Source organism: Scardinius erythrophthalmus, assembly GCF_964197995.2.
Source record: "Scardinius erythrophthalmus genome assembly, chromosome: 12".
Taxonomy (NCBI): domain Eukaryota; kingdom Metazoa; phylum Chordata; class Actinopteri; order Cypriniformes; family Leuciscidae; genus Scardinius; species Scardinius erythrophthalmus.
The window spans coordinates 14766996-14790938 of NC_138232.1; the positions used below are offsets into that span (position 1 = coordinate 14766996).

At 36.5% G+C, this 23943-nt stretch overlaps 2 protein-coding genes across 6 annotated transcripts; one reads left to right on the plus strand and one right to left on the minus strand.

Moving 5' to 3' along the window:
- The first annotated feature begins 2787 nt into the window (after positions 1-2787).
- Positions 2788-8759, plus strand: serbp1a (SERPINE1 mRNA binding protein 1a). Of its 2 annotated transcripts, none has more exons than XM_081380832.1 (8): positions 2788-3176; positions 4389-4572; positions 5171-5311; positions 5402-5470; positions 5608-5682; positions 5964-6135; positions 7051-7236; positions 7669-8759. In XM_081380832.1, exons 1-8 carry the CDS (start codon positions 2924-2926, stop codon positions 7726-7728), a joined length of 1140 nt encoding a protein of 379 aa, XP_081236958.1. In that variant the 5' UTR covers positions 2788-2923; the 3' UTR covers positions 7729-8759. The 2 variants fall into 2 exon arrangements, with proteins under 2 accessions (XP_081236958.1, XP_081236957.1); XM_081380831.1 differs by having other exon boundaries at positions 2794-3176; positions 5399-5470.
- A 494-nt stretch (positions 8760-9253) lies between these two features.
- Positions 9254-22948, minus strand: il12rb2 (interleukin 12 receptor, beta 2a). 4 transcript variants are annotated; one of them, XM_081380827.1, is made up of 16 exons: positions 22811-22948; positions 22434-22541; positions 21464-21706; positions 20919-21033; positions 20610-20785; positions 19409-19542; positions 18381-18522; positions 17619-17704; positions 17000-17198; positions 16657-16833; positions 16450-16548; positions 13936-14091; positions 13634-13771; positions 13409-13508; positions 13246-13333; positions 9254-10778 (listed from the first exon to the last, which is right to left on the minus strand). In XM_081380827.1, exons 2-16 carry the CDS (start codon positions 22501-22503, stop codon positions 10413-10415), a joined length of 2289 nt encoding a protein of 762 aa, XP_081236953.1. In that variant the 5' UTR covers positions 22504-22541; positions 22811-22948; the 3' UTR covers positions 9254-10412. The 4 variants fall into 4 exon arrangements, with proteins under 4 accessions (XP_081236953.1, XP_081236955.1, XP_081236954.1 ...); XM_081380829.1 differs by having other exon boundaries at positions 22434-22651; positions 22811-22918; XM_081380828.1 differs by having other exon boundaries at positions 22434-22926.
- Between the last annotated feature and the right edge of the window lie 995 nt (positions 22949-23943).

A 23943-nucleotide genomic window follows, 5' to 3' on the forward strand; every position in this document is an offset into this window, starting at 1 on the left:
TAACTTAACTTTGAGAGATCTAATCCTCTTTAAACAAAAAATGGGTTCTTCTCACTCCGATACACTATGTATGTACATTATTTTTTCTTTGTTCAAAGTAACAAGTGCAGTTGTAACAACTTATTCAACTACACAGCATTAAATAAACATACATATCAGAAACTAATGATTGTAATTCGAGCTTTATTGGCATGACAAATTGTACATTGTATTGCCAAAGCATTTACATGAGCATGACAAATAAAAATGAACAAAACAAGTGTGGAGAGTTGAAAACAAATACAGCGAATGTACTTTCAGTGGTGTGTGTGTGTGTGTGTGTGTGTGTGTGTGTGTGTGTGTGTGTGTGTGTGTGTGTGTGTAGCCTACAAGAGTTTGTGTGAATCCTGTAATTCTCCAGATGAGTTAGCAATGTATGGGGGTTGCAGGTATTGATGGGTTGCCATGGCGACGAAGATCATAGAAGCACTTCCCTGTGTTAACAAATAAACGATCATGCTATAACCAACTTAGCTTTCTGTGTTTACCAATAAATTTGTTTAGAGATTTTTGATCACAAACAGTTAATACCACAGTACTGGCTCGTCAATCTTACCTCTGTGTTGAAGCTGGAGTTCTCTGGTACTCTGCACAGTACGCGTGCAGATGTTCAGGTAAATAACTTATGAGCCTGGAGCAAATTGTTTGCTGTTTTCTATAAACTTCAAAGTATGAATCCACAATATAGCACGAAGCGATGTAACTCGAGTGATCCAGACATTCGGAGCTGGTCAGATGTAGTGTGTTGGATGTGTCTCCACATCTTCAGGATCTGCGAATATTTGTTGCAGAGGGACTTGTGAAAAACTGCTCGTGTCGCACTCTGTTTCTTCAGCGAAGCCACTGAGTTTAGGGTTGCAGAATGCCCAGACCATGCCACAAAAGTACACAAAAAACGCTGACATCACCAAAAACATGAGCACATAAGACTCAATAATCGCCTCCGTCACCACATTCGGCATTCTTGTTGTGCGCGGAAGATTGGTTTCTTCAAATACATAAACAGTTATGGTGAAAAACTTAGCTGAATGTCTATGAATCACAGTCGCCTTCAGCCCAGTATCCCATCTCAGCTGCTTCTGCCTTGTGACAGTGAGTTCATGCAGCGTTTCGCACTTTGCAATAAAGATTGCATAATCAATATTCTGAAAAAATAGATATATTAATAATAACTTAATTGGGACCAGAAGAAAGTCATATTTCAATTTAACACCTTTGAACGGTATGATGTGGATTTGTTTTGTCCTGTAGAGCCAATTAAAAATAAAAATAAAGTAGTATTTAATTTATCCACAAACAATGTCTTACATTTGACATACATCACTGCCAACCCAGAAGAGTTGGCCTTTTACCCCGGCTTCACAGACAAAGTCCCGAACTAAAATGCATGTTTGAACTGTTTTAACTGAAAGCAACTTGCACTGGCATATCTTAGCTACTGAAATGTCTTAATTGAACTAAAGTTTAATCCGGCTTAATCTAATTCCTGTCTGTGAAACCATGGCCCGGTTTCACAGACAGGGTTTAGATTAAGCCAGGATTAGGCCCTGTTCATTTAGGGCATTTAAGTAGCTTTTATAAACATATAAACATAAACAACATTACTGATGTGCATCTTGAGACAAAACAATGGCACTGACTTATTTTAAGATATGCCAGGGAAAGTTACTTACAGTTAAAATAGCTTAATATGCATTTTAGTCTGGGACTAGCTCAAGCCTTGTCTGTGAAACCGGAGGCATGAGTCTCAAATAATGTATTGTGGAAATTATGATGATTGGAAATTTTTTGTTAAAAAGAAATAACTGATTTCTTATTTGTCTTGTTATATAAGGATAGGCTAATTAAATAGCTAAAGTAAGTAAATGCACACAATTAAAAAAATCTCAAACTTGATTGAAAATGACGCTCTATAAAGCATTCTGCTCAAGTGATTTTTACCTTGATTTTTCTTCTTCACACATCAGGTGTGTACATTGTTAATTATATAATTGTTAAAGTGGAAATTATGCCTGTTTTACATTTTCTAATAGACTTAATAGTTTATAGTTCACCGTGTCATGATTTACTCACCCTCATGTTGCCCAAAACATGTATGACTTGTGTAAAAAAAAAAAAAAAAAAAAACTATAGCCTAGGCCTACATAAAAGTAATTTGAAAATAGTAAATAAATGATGAAAGCACAGACGATGTGACCTTCATAAAAATGTATACACCTATAGGTAAACAAATATATCACTGACCTCTTCAAACTATTTTATTCAGCCATTATTCTAGGTCTATAGCCTATCTATAAATAAACTGCCAAGAGAATTCATGCTTTCCAGATAATAATTAACTTGTGACATGTAACATTTTTGTCACAAAGACAGCTGAATGGTTGCTAAATGGGTTACTCCATTAGTCCAAAACTATTTTGAGCTGTTTAGAAGACTTGTTCTCCGGTCATGGGGCCATGACCTGCCTCAGGGGCCCTTACTGTCACAAAGTTTTGACTGTAAGAAAGAAATAAATAAATTTTTTTTACATAGTTTGTAATATATGTATGAAATACTCAATAAAAACACTATTTAACACAATATGTTTTGGAACATCATTTATTGTGTAAAATGTATTTGTGAAACAAATTTTAATGGCATTGAAAAATGTTCAAATTAGCAATAATTTATTTATGCATTATGCAATAAAAATGTATACATTATTTATTTCTGGGGTAAATAATGAGACTACATGTCCCATACTGCTTTGCGGTCAGAGTCCCGGATGTCTTTCACGCCGGAAGAGAAGCATGAGTCTTTTCCAGCCATCTTGTGGCATCTAGCAGCGAAGCGCTCGCACAAGCCCCGTAGAATCGGAGGAGAATCCTGCTGAAAGGGGGCCATCATGCCCGGACAACTGCAAGAAGGCTTCGGCTGTGTCGTAACCAATCGGTTCGCCCAGCTATTTGATGATGAAGATGATCCGTTTGAGGCATTAAAGCAGGCGGAAAAGAAGAAGGACGCGACCGCTCCTGGTGCCGCCAAGACCGCCGCGCAGGCTGCAAAGCAGCTCAGAAAGGAGACACAGAAAGACAGGAAAGTCCCGCTTCTCGACAAGAAAGAAGAGACACAAGCTCCCGTTCCTCTCAAGAAAGATGGTAAATATCGCTTGTGTTAAAGTCGTTATTTGGTCACTCTTTTCTCAAGTGAGCAGTCTGCAAAAGGCGCTACTAAGCCCATGAGGTCGCGCACAACTCTATTGTTTATGAAACTGCCCGACACCTCAAAAACCTGCAGCTCTTTCAGCTAAATTGATTTTTACCTCCATACATTGTTTCTAAGTGGCGCATGTAGTAGAACCTATTGCTACTTAACGTAATTCTTTTCTAGACCCTTCATGAAGTGCAGGCCTAAATGATAACCATCAGTCTGTTTAATGTCGGCTATATTTGTGCTTTTTACTCAACAGACTAGTATAAATCTCCCATTTATTAATAAATAAAAAATTGTATTGACAGTCTCCGAATGCACAGTCCGTCCGTTATCACGTGGTTTTTAATCAGCGCTCGAGCGTTGCAGCTCCAGCCTCGTGTTGTGAGGCAACATAGTCCGTCCTCTCAGACATGACACTCCCCATTTGAAAACCCTCCTATTTTTATGTACCTAAAGCCGGTTTTACCTTCATTACGTGCTTAAAACTCGCGTCAGACTGGCCAATTTTAAAGGTAGGGTTGTCAAAGTTTTTTTTCCGGGTGTCAGTGGCCTTGTTTGATCTGGATGAGGAGGCAGCGGGCTCGTGAACAGGTGCGCGCGCGGGCGGGTGCGTGATCAGCTGTTGGGCTGAGCGCGATCGCGAGCGTCTATTTCGGTAGGTGGAGGGTGGGATCAGTCAGTCACAAGAGGCGCAAACCATTAGTTTGGAGACAAGAAAACTTTATTGCCATGCTAATGTAAAACCAAACTATTGATAAATAGACTTCCCCTATGCAAGTGAATAAGATACAGACAAAGAAATATCACAATAATTTGTATTTACATTGTTTCAGAGTTTTTTGGGATTGGTCATAAATTAAGTTGCATTTATCATTTTCTCATGTTTTAAACCTTTTTTCTTGAAATACAATGTTTTTATGCTTTTTTGAGTTACTCTAAAGAAGAGTAACCGTTTTGAAACAACTTAAGGATAAGTAAATGACAAATTCAACTTTTGGGGGAACTTTCCTAATAGTGTTTTTACCTGCACACAGTAAAGTGCGTTTAATTTTGCCTCGCCTAAAATGATTCACGTTAAGGGAACACCTTTTTGTCTAAATGTTTTTTTCTTTTTGGTAATGGTGTTTGGTTGAATCTGTCATGTTTCTGTTTTGAAGGCATGAAAAAAATGGGCCGCCGACCGGAGCAGCCAGGACAGCCGGGACCCCAGCAGCAGGGAGGTCAGGGGGAGGGTCGCCCACCAGCTGACAGGCGGCCTGACAGGAGGCCACCACGTGAACGACGCTTTGACAAACCCGCTGATGAAAAACCTGCTGAGGGTGGAGAATTCTCCGTGGAGAAGTCAGTCAATTCACCCTTTTTGTGTTGTAAATCCTTAAAGTTTTGTATTGAAAACATTTAATTTGCCAGCAGAAGTATACTTTGGTTTTTATACTTTTTGGTAATGCCTGTTTGTTTTGTTTTTTTATCTCTGATAAAGTCGACATGACATTTAAAAAACTTTTACATTTAAAATAATTTTTGACCATATATTCTTTATACAAAATGTCATCTCAATCTTTCGGTGAACACGACAGACTCTAATGATGCATGCAAGACTTCTCCAATCATTTATTATGTTTAAACTCTGCCGCTGCTAGCTCACATTCATCTTCCTCCACTTTTCTGTTCACATCTCAACATCTAATCAACAACCAATGCATGGAACAAAGTCCCCGTCCTACTTTCTTTTCTTTTTTTTTAAATGTATTATGTATTACATTTGGATGTACGCCACAATATGTAAGAACAGCTTTGTCGCTGCTTCTGTTTCATCACGACTTGTTTTACATTCTTTTCCCTGCATAAAGATCATTCATTGAGTAGCAGAATCCCAAAAATTGAATCATTTTAGCAAACAAGACTGACATCTAACAGCTACATTATCTCTCCTCCTCAGGTCTGTCAGTGACAGGCCGTTCCGGGGTCGCGGAGGTGCCAGAGGAGGACGCGGAGGCCGGGGCAGAGGCGTCGGCAGGACTGACGGCTTTGACTCGCGCGGCAAACGGGAGTTTGACAGACACAGCGGCAGCGACAGATCGTAAGTTATTTGCATCCGCATATTGGCTACAATGATAATGCCGACCGTGTGTGACATTTCAAAGCTAAGTGTTAATTTTTGTTTCAGCAGCCTGAAAGCAGAAGAAAAACGCGGAGGAGGTGGATCTCATAACTGGGGCACCGTTAAGGATGAGTTGAGGTCAGTGGAGCAACAGACGCTTTATCTGCCAAGATTGAAAACGCAGATGAATTTGATTCACAGACTGGTCAGTGAGGGTGTTTTGCTTCATTATATTAGATTTGTGAAATTGGATACATTTCTGTTTCCCTTTACAGTGAGCTTGACCAATCAAATGTCACCGAGGACACCCCTGAAGGAGAGGAGCATCCACCTGCTGACTCGGAGAACAAGTGTGTAGAACACACAGAGAACACTTTAGCTCTGAATTAGCACGGCTTTGCGGAGTCATTGCTTTCTATCTGCTGCCAGCACTATAAGCATATGTTGTCGCCTGTAATTAGAAAAAATGTGGAATGCTACATTAGTAACATTTAGGAACAATGGCTCTTTTAAAAGCATAACATACGTTAAGTCTTCAACAGTTACTAAAGGAACAAAGTACTACTACTTTGATTCATGGACTAAATGGGTGCAGAATTTTTAGCTTAATTTTCATGTGATGTTTTCACAGGGAGAATGAGTCTGAGGAGGTTAAAGAAGAAGGCCCTAAGGAGATGACTCTGGATGAATATAAAGCCCAACAGGATAAAGAGAGAGCTAAAGTGGAATTCAACATTCGTAAAGCCAACGAGGGAACCGATTGGAAGAAAGGATACGTTCTGCACAAGTCCAAGGCTGAGGATGTAAGTAAAACGACAGTGTTTTTGTGTTCCATTGTTTCTGTTTCATGTGGATTGCAAGTTTTTGCTACCAACCATTCTCTTAACTTTTTATTTATTGTACATTTTTTAATTATGCTTTTAAGTACCCTGGAAGTTTTGTTGAGAAACCTGATTGTTTTCCCTTCACTACTGTGTAGTGTTATCTACTGGAATTTTAAAACTTCGATACAATACTTTGACAAATATTGATATGCGAGACTGTTTTCGATATCATGGGAAAACTGCCATATGTACTGCTGTATAGATTATTTTTTATCTCATAGTGTTTTGATTGTTTGGGTAATTTTGTTTCAATAGCACACAGCACAGGGTGGCTTTATTTGAAACTTTGACCTAAATTTACAAATAATACAGTAAACAGTCATTAATAAAATAGCTAGTAAACAAATTGCAAACTATAGCACAAATATAAATAATAGAATAAACAGACAAATGAAATAAACATGGCTTTAAAGATTTCAGGTCGGGTCTAACAGTAGTATTTGGGTAAGAAATACTACAGAAATTAAATAAAGAATTAAATTGTAAAATAACACTGGATGGTCTTCCGAATTGTCGTTTAAGTGCAGTAAGCCATGAAAAACTAAATTTTGTTCTCTCGAGATATTTGAGAGGCGGCTTTGTGTGTGCGCCACTTTAATAGATCAGTGGTGCCCATGCTTTTGGTGTGAGCGTGAAACCTGCGGGTACGAGTAATACAGCCTGAGTTCAGGCTGTGTATTATGAAGACATTTAATCACATTCATTGTCTTTTGTTGCTTTTAGTCCTTTTTATCCCAATTAAGAATTGAATACTAATAGTTTGTTGGACTATAATCTCTGTTTAATGGAAAAAGGCGATTTTATTTAGTGTACATGTTCACTTCCTTCCTGCAGGCCTCTGGTGATGATGCCGCTGAGGATCACCACTTCCGCAGGCCAGCTAATGACATTACATCCCAGCTGGAGATTAACTTTGGGGACCTGGGCCGCCCAGGGCGTGGTCGTGGGGGACCACGAGGTGGCAGAGGTGCCCGTGGGGCCCCGGCTGCCAGACCACCTCGTGAACGCAGGCCAGACAAGGTATAGTCTATGCATTTGAGTATCTGCAGGTACGCATGTACCACTTTGGAGGAGTTCACACATCTATCCAGAAGTTGATTTCATTCAGCAAGGATGCATTAAATTGATCAAAAGTGACAGGAAAGATATTTACATTGTTAAAAGAAGTTTTTACTGCGATATTTAGCACAACAAAGGTTTGAGTACTAAATCAACAGATTAGAATGATTCCTAAAGGATGATGTGAAATCTCTGTACGTGACTTGATTTAAAAGACCAATCAGAACATAAAACAGATGTTTATTAGGATTGCAAAACATTAAGAAGCTGGCCTGATGGAAATCAAATGACTGGCTGTAACATCTATGGCTGGTATTGCTAGATGACCTCAGAGATTAACCATAACCTGAATTCGGACTCAAATGGCCTGTTTTTCCTGTTTCTGCTTTTTAGGCTGGTGGAGTGTCTGTCCCTAACGTGGACGACCCAGAGGCTTTCCCAGCCCTGGCTTAAGCTGCCCAGATGCCACTCGGCTCGCCCAGGAGGAACACTCCTCCACGGGTCCTTGTCTACGAGGCTTGCATGCTAATGGATCCTTCAGCAGATGAAATGATGGAAGACTGTCATCCATGCGATTCACCCCTGAGGACTGAATTTTACCTGTTTTAGAAAAAAAGATGAAAAAATAAAAAAAACAACAAAAAAACAAAACAAAGGACGGACTTCTTGCTATCCTGAAGCAAATTATTGGTTGAGGTTTTGTATTTAGAAATAAGGTAGCAGGGAAGTTTTCATACAGTGTTTCTTTTGTTGTTGTTTTTTTTTTCCAGCAAATATGCCTTGTCCATGGATACTTTTTGTACTGCTGCTTGAAAATGTATTTCCAAAAATAGGTGTGAAGAATGCACCAGTTTATCATAAGGTGTCCCGTAGCTTGCTTGCTTTTTTACACACAACTGCCTCGAAACAGAGCAGCCCTTCTCAGATAAGATCTACCTGTTAGTCTTAAGGTCACTGCAGGTTCTGTTCATTGTTATTAAACACCTCTATTCCCTGAAAGCGGGCCTTAAAACAGAATCTGCTGTCATTTTGAGTAAATGTACAATTCATGATTGACACCTTGCTGCCAAGATATAATTCAGATGACGCAGTTGCACTCGCCACAAAAAGTGTCTTTTATCAAATGACCACTGTAAAGTAAATAATAGTATCTTTTGATACCCTTGATTCTGGTGACTCAGGATAGTATCATACTCATTACACAAAGTTCTAGTATAAACACAAGCAAGTTTACACACCGCACTCCTGTTTACTGCAATATGTGAGCCAGGTTAGGGATAAATCCTTTTAGAAATGACATTTTCTTTCTGCCCCATTGCTTTACAACATCTCTACTGCATAATTGATCTGAAAGAAACACCTTCCTGTTCAATGTGGAACAGCTGAGTGCTATGATGTGTGAATTCCTACCCTGCTATTAGACCTCTGTCAATAATTAAAAGATGGTCGATTCATACAGTGTTGTTGTGTGGCCTTTAACTTCAGAGAGGAAGTTGATTCTGACTTGTTATTGTCTGATACGTTGGTTCTCATGCAGATTGGTCTTGTAATGATGGTCTAAACTACTCCGAAAAAAATATTGATACTGGTCCTGTTATTAGCTGTATAGGGTCTTTAATGCTATAATGTAGTTAAAGTGGTTTCAGATTGATTTTGGCATAGAAATGATAAAACCGTACAGAAACTGCTATTTGTTAACATTAGTTGATGCATTAGCTAACATGGAGGTCACAAGGTCAATGACTGAGGCCGTACTGTAAATGGTTACTGTAATAACCAAACACTTGTTTAATGATTCCTTGAATTGGTTAATTTTCTCTTTGAGTGGGTTTTAACTTGCAAGTGTTCATTTTGCAAAAGCATTTGGCAAATATCAGTGTTTCTATTGCTCGTGCTTCTGCTCCATTTGATTTATGAATATAGTGCATTAAATTGTGCGGCTTGTGGAGGAGATATGCAAAGTTCCACTCTAGAAAATGTAGAAATCTAGTTTATTAGGTTTAGTTTTGCAGTACACAGGAACAACTATTTTATGGTTGACTGGTGAAAGGTCCACTCCTATAGACCAAAGTTTTCATGTCCATCTCTCCACAAACCAATTTACCATTTCATTTTAAAGTTGACATGACAGGAAACCACACAGGTGTTTTTTTCTTTTTTTTAAGTACATTTATTTATTTTGTCCTTGATGCTTTGACTTTAAAGGTTTACATGCAATTAAAAACATTATATTAGAACAGTATTCAGTTGAGCTGATGAAAAACTGATGATGACAAATGTATTTGTGTGATTGGTCAAACATCTCGCATTCGAGTAGTAGATAAGTTGTAGATATGAGTACTGTCTGCCACAATATTGATGCTTGTGCAAGATTACTTTATTGTGAAACAGTTCAAGTGAATAGTGTTGGACAACTGCTAAGTGTTTTGGTGGAAAGAATAAGTCTGTAGAATATCTCCTAAAAACCTTTTCAACTAACATTCATTAAGTATCCTTACTCTTGATAGGCTGATACCAGTCTGTTAGATCAGCATTTCAGAGACAAGTACCTGAGGCAAACCATGTGTGCTGAGGAGAATACGAAGTCAACCTTGCTTTTTTTCAACCTTCTGTCACGTTCCATGAAGCTTATTGCCACATCCCTCAAACACAACCATACAAGCTTTCTTAATGCAATGATATTGATCTTATTGTGAACGATTCGTCCATTTTTCTACCTACATTTTTAATTAAAATATCACTCGATCATCTAGTGAAACGTCAAACTTCTCTCTTGTAACGTATGCCAGACTAATCCAATCATATGGTCTGTTTAAACCCCTCCTCTTTCTTGCAGTCGACTAATCTCGCATCTCTGCCTCCATCCAATCAACAACAGAGAGTTAGAACCAAGTCCCCGCCCATCTTTTCTCTTTCATCTGTTTCACTCAGATGCACGTTACAATATGGAAGAAAATATCTGTTGCTACTTCCATTACAGCTTGAGCTCCTCGCGGTTGTGGCTGGGATTCAGCTCAAGATGTTTAAAGATAAAAGTTAGTCTTTTGACTGACAAAATATCTTTGAGATGTCCATGGTTATTTTTCAGCATCCATATTACAGTCACGGTCAGGTCAAATTTTAATGCCTGTGGAAGATCACGTGCAATCCAGAAATTCACTGCAGTCTATTTTCACTACATCCAGTGTCAACTTTCCTCCAGTTAAAACCAGCGGTTCCAGGAAAGGGCTGTGAGTGCTTGGGAAGAATTCAAATTCGTCCAAACATGCCTCTTCTTCCTCGTCCTCTTCCTCCTCTCCTCCACTTATTGCGTGAGTGGAGATGTATTCATCTGTGACTGTGTAATCTGTGGTCTGGGTGGCGTCAGAGGAGCTGGACTCCTGAGAGAAGCTCTTGATGTAGATGCAGGTGAAGCTGTGGTTGGGAACTTCCTCCACCTCTATATTTTCGGGCTCCTCACTCATGCTGGGCTCATATTGGTGAAGATATAATTTAGTTTCACCCTATGTGGAGACAGGGGAAGAGGAACAGATGGGGATTGATTAATGAATTACATTTGTAGTTCTGATTTACCCCATTCAACAATTCCACTACTGCAATATGATTGGGAAAATGAGAACACAATTTATTCATCTTTAAGTCATTACAAAGCTATCTTTCTTCTCTGAAACACAAAAGGAGAAAGCTTTTCTATACATAAACCATATAGTGACCGAGGACCCCTTATGAAAAGAAAATATATTTCCCTATATATGAATGATCAATATATTTAATGGTTTAACAGTATATTTGAAACTATACAGAATAATATGTTGTGTTAATATATATTAAATAATACATAGGGAATTGCCTCTTTTCATATATTGAAAAATACGTGACAATATATTTACCAATATATCATAATGCATGTAATTTATATCCAGTAATACACTTCATAATAGATAGATGTATATGTGATCAGATTCGGTACCGCATGTGTAAAATATTGCAGATACAGTGCTATGCATAAGTTTAGACACCCATGCTAAAGTTGACTAAAAAGAGGAATAAAAAATCATCTTTTGGAAATTGAACTTAATGCCTTAATTTAAAAATTAGGAAAAATCCAACCTTTAAGGACACCAATTTTCTTTGTGAATGAATAATGTATCGTAAATAAATAAATGTTCTTCCTTAAAATACAGGGTGCATAAGTTTGGACACCCCTATGTTAAATTCCCATAGAGGCAGGCAGATTTTTATTTTTAAGTTTTTTTTTTTGTTTTTGTTTTTTAGGATACTATGCATCCTGATAAAGTTCCCTTGGCCTTTGGAATTAAAATAGCCCCACATCATCACATAGCCTTCACCATACCTAGAGATTGGCATGGGGTACTTTCCATAAGATCATCTCTCAATGCAAATCAAACCAGCTATTAGGCTAACTGAAATAAAACCATGTCAATCTCCAGGTATGGTGAAGGCTATGTGATGATGTGGGGCTATTTTAATTCCAAAGGCCAAGGGAACTTTATCAGGATGCATAGTATCCTAAAAAAAAAAAAAAAAAAAAAAAATCTGCCTGTCTCTATGGGAATTTAACATAGGGGTGTCCAAACTTATGCACCCTGTATTTTAAGGAAGAACATTTATTTATTTACGATACATTATTCATTCACAAAGAAAATTGGTGTCCTTAAAGGTTGGATTTTTCCATTTTTTTTTTAATTAAGGCATTAAGTTCAGTTTCCAAAAGATGATTTTTTATTCCTCTTTTTAGTCAACTTTAGTATGGGTGTCTAAACTTATGCATAGCACTGTATATAATTACTCATGCAGCATAAATACACATATATAGAGAAATATTTAATTTTTTATTATTTACATTATAAATGTTCCATATTTTCAAGCTAAAATATAGTAATCATAGTCTTAATGGTGTTTGGCCAATTGTCAACCTCACCACAGGCTCTACTCTTCAGCACAAAGGTAACCCCAAAAACTCAGACATACCAGAAAAACTTTTAAATTCCAAAATAATAGAACATTAAACACCAACCGATCTCCCCACTATATTTATATTGAGCAAAACACATCAAATAACACTTAATTTTAACTTTATGCTTTTCTTTCAACAGTCAGAAGCAAAGAATGCTGTGAACTAGAAATCTGTTGTAACTCATTCCGTGAATGTGTGTGCATATATACGTGTGTGAACATACATTCACATTTATATAGGAACATGTATGTGCAATATATGTACACAATAAAGGATACAAATTTGTGAATATTATATGTAATGCTATTTTTGTCTTCATTTATAAATATTTTATATGTATTAATATATATAGCCATTAATGGTCAATGCATATTGCAGTATATTGAAAAAATATAAGCACTATGGAAATGTATTATGTAATATATCGCATTATGTTTTGCAGTATATTTTCATATATTTTTGTTCTGTAAGGGTAGCCTGGCAAGCCAGACCCACATCAAGATTTGCTGCCGCTAGGGTGCGTCTAGATTTCTAGGCTGCCGTATGGGACTGTTAGGATCCAAAGCCACAAGAGCAGGAAATTAGCATTTTGATGCTAAGTGTGAACAAAGCATATTACTGGTATGAGCATGTGAGCGGACTCAAGAAGTCTGCTTTCAGCCAATCATAAAGTTCTGATGAAGATGATGTGATTACTAAGCACTGTTTACATAGAACGAGAAACAAAAATGATTCGATTTTTTATCTGTTTACTTGTTGTGTGTCATGTGACCATTAACCAACATCAGAAAACCAATTGAATTATTGAAATATTAATTTGAAAGGGGTTCGGCTGACAATTTTTTTGGGAAGCACTGTAAATGATGAATCATGAATTTCATTTTTAGGTGAAATATTAATTTTACTTGGATGCCCATAAATGCTTTCCAATAAGCTACTGTAGCTCACTAGTTTTGAAAATACAGCCTGAGTGGGCATCTCCATACATTTACCTGGTCATCAGTGTACGTCTTTGCACAATTGCTGTTTGCTGGATCTGGAATATCTGTAGGCTGCAGACACTTGTAACAATTTGAGAATCTATTGAGCAGAACAGACATGGTTTTAAATAATAATCTTTTCTCTGTGGATTTAAAGCATTCTGCTGTTTCTTACCTTCTGTGCACAAAGGGGAACTGACAAATGCAAATGAGGATTAGACAGGTCGAAAGTACTGCTCCACCAGCCAAGATTACACGGGACAGTAGTTCCTCAGCTGAAAGAAGATGACACAGGTCACTTATCAAAACGGCTGAGAGACATCTTTTTTCACAAAAGCGAGTTGTGTGTTCCGTGTCTAGTGCTTTTATTTAGCTTATGTTTTCAGTGCCAAATGCATACCGTCTGATAGTGTGCAGAAAGGGAGATCACTTCCTTTGGGTCCCTCCCCAGCATCTGTCCAGGCAGTGACCCACAGATTGTAACACTGTCCTGGTGACAGATCTCTAATAATATTCTCTCTCTTTGGATAGTCCACATCTGCAATGAAAGTTAGGCATCAGAAAGCTCCTATTAAAACACACTAATGTTGCTGAACATCCCAAGCAATCAGCAGTCTTATGTTGTGTTGCTTTATAAAAGAAATGTAAAAATAAGCATCTGAGAGGCAACAGTAAATATCTAGACTGCTAAATTAACCTTACTGTAATTCTTTATATCTTCCTTCAACTTGTCCATCAAGTAGACGGTGTATTTTCTCAAACAGCCTCGTCTCTTCTCATGAGGGATTTCAGACCATTTCACCTGCATGCTCTCACTCTTCTTCCAGTCTAGTTGAGGAACTGGACCCTGTTCTGGAGCTGTGAAATCCAAGATACAGGGATTATGATCAGGAGAGTATCTATCTATCTATATATACACACTATATATATATTGTGAACAGTAATATTGTGAAATATTATGACAATTTAAAATGACTGTTTCCTATTTTAATATATTTTAAACTGTCATTTATTCCTGTGATCAAAGCTGAAGTTTCAGCATCATTACTCCAGTATTCAGTGTCACATGATCCTTCAGAAATCATTCTAATATGATGATTTGATGCTCAAGAAACATTCAAGAAAAAATTCTTTGATGAATAGAAAGTTCAAAAGAACAGCATTTATTTAAAATAGAATATTTTCTAACATTATAAATGTCTTTACTAGAACTTTTGATCAGTTTAACTCATCCTTGATGAATAAAAGTATTGATTTATTTTATTTCTTTCCCCCAAAAATAAAATTAAGATTCTTACTGACCCCAAACTTTTGAATTGTTTAATTCATAATTCATTAATTCAATTGTTTAATAACATTGTTTAATGTTACAAAAGCTTTACATTTCAGATAAAAGCATCATGAAATAAAAATGTAAATAACTGTTTTCAACATTGATAATAATCATAAATGTTTCTTGAGCATCAAATCATCATATTAGAATGATTTCTGAAGGATCATGTGACACTGAAGACTGGAGTAATGATGCTGAAAATTCAGATTTGATCACAGGAATAAATTACACTACTGTATATTCACATAGAAAACAGCTGTTTTAAATTGAAATAATATTTCACAATATTACTGTTTTTGTTTGTATTTTTAATCAAATAAATGCAGCCTTGGTGAGCAGAAGATACTTCTTTTAAAAACATTAAAGGTCCCGTTCTTCGTGATCCCATGTTTCAAACTTTAGTTAGTGTGTAATGTTGCTGTTAGAGCATAAATAATATCTGTAAAATGATAAAGCTCAAAGTTCAATGCCAAGCGAGATATTTTATTTAACAGAAGTTGCCTACATCGAACGGCCCGTTTGGACTACATCCCTCTACTTCCTTCTTTAATGACGTCACTAGAACAGTTTTTTAACTAACCTCCGCCCACAGGAATGCTCCCTCAACTCTACTGGCTACTTGCGCACTTCTTATAACTTAGCCTACTGTGTTTACTCAGCTCTTACGGTGATTTTCTGAAGTAAAACTGATGCTGCATCTTTTGTGTGATGTACAATAAACTTTATTAAACTCATCAGTATGTTTGATCATCATTCGGACCTGGTCCGAAACAGCAGACTTGTAGGCTATTATTAATAAATAATGGATACATACAAGCAGATGACAAATACGTTATAATAACCGTAATTAAACTACTAAACTATACCTGTTCCATCTCTATACAGCACTCTGACTCTGGAGGCATTATTGTCCGACTCGAAATGAACACCGTTACTGAGAGTTTCTGATATTATCATCATTCCGTGAGATGAAATTGTCCTGAGAGACTGAGCGCGAGCTCATGAAGCTCCGCCCCCTGGGTTGTCCAGCAGCAGCTTATTTGCATTTAAAGGGCACACACTAAAACAGCGCGTTTTTCTGAGCCCCAAAAAATGTCAATTTAAACATGCTGTAAAAAATGATCTGTTGGGTATTTTGAGCTGAAACTTCACATACACACTCTGGGGACATCAGAGACTTATTTTACATCTTGTGAAAAGGGGCATAATACGGGACCTTTAAAAATCTTACTGACCCCAAACTTTTGAACGGTAGTGTATATGGTGAAATATTTTTTTATGTTTTGAAAGAAGTCTCTTTTGCTCTCCAAGGCTGCAATTATTTGATTTAAAAACACTCTAAAAACAGAAATATTTTGAAAGATTATTACAATTTAAAATTACTGTTCTATATTTTAAAATGTTATTTATTCATATGGTGGCAAAGCTAAATTTTAAGAAGCCATTTTGCAGCTTATTAGAAATCGTTCTAATATGCTGATTTGGTGTTTAAGAAACATTACTATTTTCAATGTTGACAACATTGCTGCTTAATATTTTTGTGGCAACCAATTATTTTTCAGGATTTTTCAATGAATAGAATGTTCAAAAGAACAGCATTTATTTGAAATACAGATCTTTTGTAAAATTTTAAATGTAATTACAGCCAAGTATTTAATGCAATACTTGATGAATAACAAATATTAATTTTAGAAAAAAATCGTACTGACCCCAAACTTTTGAACAGTAGTGATATATATTTATATATACTGATTCAGGCCCAGCACCTAAGGGGGGACCTCTCTTTCAACACCCCCAACCTCCCACCGATATTTCAACGGAGAATACATTAAACCTCTTTGATGAAGATTTCCGGATTGGAGAATGAGCATTAAGCCTCTAACCTGACTGCCATGTGAAGATGTCTCTAATGGTTGCCATTGTGGGACCAGATGAGCTCAGAGTGGTAACTGCACCCTGATAGCATTCTCGAGGCTGTAGACCTGGACAGACAGCAGAAAAGTACAAGGAGAGAAAACGTTTTTATTTCTCTTGAAACCAACCAGCTAATTTTGACTTAGTCTTAACTCATATCATCCAATCAAACTTGCCTGTAATGTTAGCTGTGGAATCCAGCACTCGAATCCACTGAATCCCCTCAATGTCTCCAACTGGATACCAATGCACTACATACTCAGATCTATTGCCTGCTATGGCAGCTTTCTGCCAGGAGAGGGCAACGCTATGATGATTCAATAGTTTGTGTGGCTGCAGGAAACCCGAATGGACTGTGAACACAAAAAACATGGCTTAACTTTGCTATATTGACCAAATTGTTAGCATCTTTTACTCATGAGTTTGAGTGAAACCAGTTATTTGGCTCAATATTGATAATGTGAAAACCACAATTATTTCACTCACATTACCTTTACTCTCACATTAAAAATTACTTACCTGGAGAACGCAGCTCAATAAATTTGCCAGGAGATTGACCCTTTGAGTTAACTGCAGACACTGACACAGAACAGTCAACGCAGCAAATGCTCGTATTTCTGCTGGGTGGAAATACATTTGAACTGGTCTTCTTGTTCTGCTCCAGAACACTTATATTATACTTTTGAATCTTCCCCTTGGCATCTGATATACTCAGTTCCTAAAACAAACAAATAAGGCTTTTTTTTTAATCATGCAGTTCAATATTTCTGAATGCAGTGATCTAACAAAAATATGTGAGTCAGCCATTAAAGACATGAGGCACAAATATGACTCTGAAAGAGAGAATTCTCAAATCCATCATTTCCTCTAAGCCACTACTCTTTTTGTAAACTGAAACTGACTGTCAAATAACTTTTGGTTTCAGAGTAACAATGTGTTTGGGAAGGTGCAATTCACACTAAGGAAGCCATCACTTAGTGGTGGTTTGACCTTTAAGGGCCTGTGTGAAAAGCAAAGTGCAGGGGGGAGGGGGTTGCGTAATGACCTGTCCGTAGACGTAGAGGATGCACCGCTAAAAAAAACATGAAAAGAAAATATAAAAAGAAAATTGTAATGCTGGTAGAAGCGGGGTACATACCTTCCAAAATATGCGGAAACACTTCTTTTCAGATTGTGGGGGGTTCGGTTCTTGGAGGTACCAGACGTCAAGCTCCTTGTGAGGAGCTGAGAGAGAGAGAGAGAGAGAGAGAGAGAGAGAGAGAGAGAGAGAGAAGAGAGAGAGAGAGAGAGAGAGAGAGAGAGGGGGGGGGGGGGGGAGAGAGAGAGAGAGAGAGAGACAGAGAGAATAAACAAAAACATTTAGTTTACAATCCGCCATTCTTTTTTTGCATGAGTTATATTGAGTTAATAATAGTATATATATATATATATATATATATATATGAGTTAAATGGAGTTAAATGTTGAAGATTAATATATTGTGGGATTTATTTCTCTACAATAATCTCCACAAAAAAATGTTTCAACAGAAGTCAGTACTTCCCGTCAAAATTGAAAGTCTTTTCTGTAATCACTTTTCCAGTAACGCAGTAATATCCAGTAACACTGAAAGGTTATCAAAAACCTTTCACCACTCTATTTTTGCCGCTATTATTTTAAACACCTGAGGTCTGCTGACAAAGAAGTGTGACTATACTACGTCAGTAGCGAACTTATCTTATAACACCATCAAGTACTCTTTCCAGAGCACGCGCAACTATACATTCATTTAATCCCTTTCTGTTGACTTTAAAAGATTTAACTACACAATACTGCACAAATTAACTACTGCCTTCAAATCCCATAATTACAAAAACATTCCCAAAGAAGGTCTTTACAAGAAATGCATGTAATAACTTACCTTCCTCTTTGGTTTTTGCTTCCTTAACTTTACTCCAGTCACTCCACAAACCTACTGTATGGTTTATTTTCCTCCTGATTTGGAACTTGTACATGATATCTGGCTGCAGTTTGGATATGTTTAAATTCCTCCTGGCATTAGTCTGCGGAGACAGCATAATATGATATGTTGTGATATCTTAATTATGAAAATCTATCTAGTTTAGTTTTAAAACTCAGTAGTTTTAAAGAATGTTTGAATGCTTCTTTGCCATTCCTATGTAATCTGCATTTAAAGTAAAAGCTCATCCCAAAACAGTTTTGTCATTATTTACTTATTACCTACTTTCATGAAACACAAAAGGAAAATAAAAAAATGTGAGCTTCTGTTTTCCATAAAAATGTAAGTAGATGGAGTTTAAAACAGTTGTGCTGCTTAATACTTTTTGTGGAAACCGTTACATAGGTTATTCTGCATTATTTTATGAATATATATACACAGAATAAAATGCCATAATATATTCATAAAATTATTCAGAATAAAGAGAATAAAATCATTTTAAGCACTCAAATGGCAGAAGCACTTTCACTTGAGGGAAGCATCTTTAGGTTTAGAATCATCAAGTCCATCTCTATATTTTTATATTTATATAGATTATTAAGAAAATTGTTTTGTATTCTTCCCAAGCTGGCTGTACTGTACTTTATTGAAATCATTTCATTGATAAAGATACATCAAGACATACATTGTGGGAAGAGCAACAGTCAGCGGTTCAGTTTCCTAATGATAAGATTAACTTTCTTGACATTTCTGATTCCAATTTTGAGTCATCAAGGAGGGCTTGTGGTTTAGCGACCAAACTAATTTGTGAGGTTTTTGTGGGTTTTATCTGTGCCATCAGTCGACTCTTTGCAACTCTGCATTTTTCTTTATCAGCTTTACCAAGACAGAAAAGCAGATGTGGCTTGATTCTGAATACCACTTCGGTATGATCATAACCTAAGATTTTGAACAAGAAAATCCCCACATTTTAGAATCAGACGTTTTACCTGGAGATTTTTCCAGTTTCCATTTTCCGCTCTGTATTGGACTTCAACCAAATCCATGCTGTGATTGTCTGTGTGTAGGTGGCACCATTGGGAGGAGCAGTTCACATGAATGATTTTAGGCACTGAGGGTTTTACTGTACAGAAACAGAGAAGCAATGCATCTTTTTCAGTCTACAGAACTCTACAGCTGAAATGCAGAACAATTCTTTATGTTTTTAAATAAAAGTCAGGATAAGATCTTTTGCTGCATTCGTCTGTAATAATGACGTCAACTAGTGGGTTGGTGTAAAAACAGCCAACTTTGTCAAATTGACCCAATTTTGATTCTTTGGAATCCCCCAACCTACTGCAACACTGCAAAATGACGCAATAAAACAAATATTTCTTCCATGTTAATTTGAGTTTATAGTCATAAATAGCTAACACTTTGTCTATCCTTATGTTTTTTTCTTCTTCTACGACATGGACAGGGTTTTAAATGTGGAAGTTGAGAAACATCTGATATTATGTGATGTAAATCTCATGAAAAGTCTGGAGACGCTTCACAGAAATTGAGAAAATACAAGTATTTGTTCTAGTTTTTCATTCTTTAGTACAGTGGTTCTCAGCCACCTCAGCAAACTTCCAAGGGGGTCTCAAGATGACTTAGATTTCTTTAAAAACTAATTTCTTATTTTAATTCAGCCCCTCAGTCTCATATTTCCGAACTTGGAAGATCCGAAGGAGAATAATTTTAAAAGTGTGATCTAGACTTAAAAAATAAAATCATAGAAACATGGCCATTTATTTAAAATGAATATGCATTTTCTAGTTATACCATATCTAAAATATTTTATCAGGTAAAAATTGTAAGTACAAAATATTTTTAAACATCCAGGCCTTCAAATATTGTTGTGAACAAAGGGGGCCTTGGAGAACCGCTGCTTAAATGTGTTGCAACTTAAGCCAAGTATGCAAACAGAAAACACCTCCACACACTGAATGACTGCCGTTGATTTTTTGCATCGCATAGCATTTATGCCTTCATTGCGGACAGAAAACGGCTTGTCATTTAATGATTTTTAAGGATGAAAAAAGTAATAAAACGTAAACAGACTGTTGCCACTTTTCTATGCAGAAATGACAAAGTTATCAGTTCAGTCACCTATTTTAAAAATAACTAAATGCAAATTAACGATTTTGATATTTGAAATTTCTTTACCTATATTGCTGAGGGTGAAGGTGTGGGGACCCGATGTTTTTGAACCCAGGCTGTTAGAGACATTGAGTGACACGATGAGCTGTGACATTTTTGAGCTTTTGATGGGGAATGTGGACCAACAAAATCCCGTAGAGTTCATAACACTCTTATAGCCGAGGTGCGGGTCACCTTGAACCCTGAAAAAGCACAGGTAAAACATCATGCGACATAATTAATGAAACTTTTACATGTGTCTCTGCTTTGGGTTGTGTCATATGATCTATAAACTCAAAGATCCTCCTTGAAAAGATTATTTGACTCTTTACTAACCGTAACTGACATGTGGTCATGATTTTGGTATCCCTTCCTGTTGTCCAAGTGCAACTGACATTGCCAAATTTCGTTTTTCGAATGCAGGTCAGATTTTGTGGAATACCTGGAGGGTCTGAAAAAGAAGCACATGACTGTCATGCATGAGTTTTCACTTCAAAGTTTCATAGTCTCCACTCTTCCCAAAGGGCGAAACAAATCATACTGCACTTTTCCAACTAATTCGGTTTCAGTGATTAATTTAAACTCTTCATAAGCATTTGTTTATCTCTCTTGTCATTATTTCTCTGTGTTTTTATTTTGCATCTCACATTACAAGCTATGTGAAGTAATGTGTTGTTATGTAAAACGGTTACTACACTTTTGGACCAATGAACCTCCCAGACTTTTGAGATTAGGATAAAATCATCATATAAAGATTGCATTCACAAAGAGCAGCTTCTAGCTGATTTCAGAGCTCAGAGTAACTTGGAAAATGCATCTAGACTTTCTATGTGTGTGGGAACCCTCAAATAAAGACATGTTATAGAAAGTTAGAAGCTTACATCCTGGAGTGATGTCAATTCCACATGGCTCTGGATCCTCCATACACTTGCAGGTGAAGATGCTCAACGTTGTTAAATTCTCGACATACACAGACACCTCATTTGAATTGGGGAACTGTTTATAAATTTTTTCATCCCGAAACATTTGTTTGGTGCATTCCTTTTTGAAGACGCAGGAGATTGTGAAATTGGAACCTAAAAGGACTTCTTTGCCTCTGCTTGACCTTACAGTGCACACAGTTCCTGTACGATGCAGAAAAACAAAGGGAGCAACAAAAATTATCATCACGGAATAGCACAGGATAATGTTTGCACCAGGGTCATAACCAGACATTCCTCCTTACCACCCAATATTCAGATTAGTTATGGGTTTATTGATGGTTAATTCTTAAATGATTAAACTTTGTTTACATCCTTAGGTTTAAATAGTGTCATACAGAACAATTCCTGAAACTAAGACACAGAATTAAATTAAATTAAAAATAAGGGATAGGCCTACTAAAAGAAAATAAAACAAATTTGAATGCAGAAGCCAAATAAAATACAAATTTAGCATGTCATATTTCATTCTTTAAACATTCTTATTGACGATGCTCTTCTAAATATTACATTTTGATATTTAAATAAAATATAATCTCATGATGTATGGGTGTTTTTTGAATTATAGGCAGTTTTATCCAACAGTCAATACATGACATGACAATGATAAAAAAAAAGCATTTTAATTTTTTCTTTTTTTCAATAAAATTGTTTAGTCTTGCTGGGGCTGTAATTTCATAGCATTAAATATACCAATTAAAAGTTTTCATGCTTTTTGAAAAGTAGCAAAAATAAATGACATGAAAAAGTATCCAAGGCCTTCAAATAACGGAGAAAACTTTGTTTGAATAGTTCAATCAAATCCTGAGCCATAAAATTGCCCGAAGTTGAAGAAAATGTTAAATTCAAAATAATTATGTCACACTCATACCTCCATGTGCACCTGCAGCCAGGATGAAGCACAACATGACGAGGAGCGAACACGTACATTCAGAAGACATCGAGCTCAGTGCTGAAGATCACAAACTCACAAGACCCTCTGCGGACAACCATTCATGCGATTATAAGCGTTGCCTTGCCATTTTACTTCCTTATTGAGAAATTCAACTCACTCTTGAATCATATAGACATGTGGAAAAGCACTTCTTTCTACAACAAAACGAAGATATCTACAGTTCAGCAGTGCATAAACGAAGTAGCCTATGGCAGAGCGTTTGTCGCGTCGCGTCTTTATCGCGTATTTTTTTAAAGATGAAGACCAGCATACTTTTAAAGATTTGGTGGTATATAACATGACTGTATACTTACCCCTGCCCATGGGACAAAAATGTTCTGTTTGGCCATTTGTGCTGATTTTGGGTTTTAACGGGGCAGAGCCGTCACGCGCATCTCCTCTCTCTCTTCTCTTGAAGAACTGAGAGCGCGCGACGTCTTGCTTGATTTGCGTGAGCTCGAATGAGTAATGAGCGTTCGTGACATCAGTAACCTCCTGTATACTGTAAGATTAGGTTACTATTAGTCAGGAATGTTTTTATTAATGTCTGCAGTTTAAAGTAGGGGACAGATGACGGTAAACATAACGGTCTTTACTGTTACAAAGTGCATTTTGTGGTCTGTAAAAAATATATTTCTTATGAAGCTCCACTTAAACTTTTTAATTAGGCTATAACTTATACAATTGTGAGAAAATTATCCTAGGGTATATATGATGGGGACATGTTCCTGCACAACAGGAATGACTATGACACTTAAAATCAAAGCCTCAATAAACATAAAACACAAAAACAGGTCTTCGGGCTTCCCTTGCTTCAAAACAAGGTTGAATAAAATTCATCATGATAAGTGTTGGGTGTAATGCATTAGTAACCAATTAATTACTGTGATTTAATTACTTTTCCCTTTGAAAAAGTAAGGGGATTACTCTTAATGTATCTATAATTTAATTACAGTTACATCTGACGTAATTGCATTAAATACTGTGGATTTACACAAACAGTGGATTTAACAACAACATTTAAAGTCTAATGATACAATTTATGTCTTTAATGCAACCTTCTACATTTAAATACTTTGGTCAGGTTATGAATAATTTATGCAATTTTATATTATTACTTGTTTAAAATAATTAAAAGAGCAGTTTCATGTATATCCTTGTCGAGATTGATATGGGTGATAATAATAATTCAATACTTTTTAGAGAGAGAGTAATTAGAACAGCAATCTTACAATAAGCTATACCTGAATATAATTTACATACATAATGAATTGGCGTATATTTTTTGCCTCAATATTAATAGGTTAAGGTCTGAGAAACTAAGAAGTCATATTAATAGCGCAGAATATATATATATTTTTTAATATAGTATTGATATAGGAAACCTGTCAATATGACATTTTATAACAAGGACTATATAACAATAGTTGAGGAATATGCCTTCCAG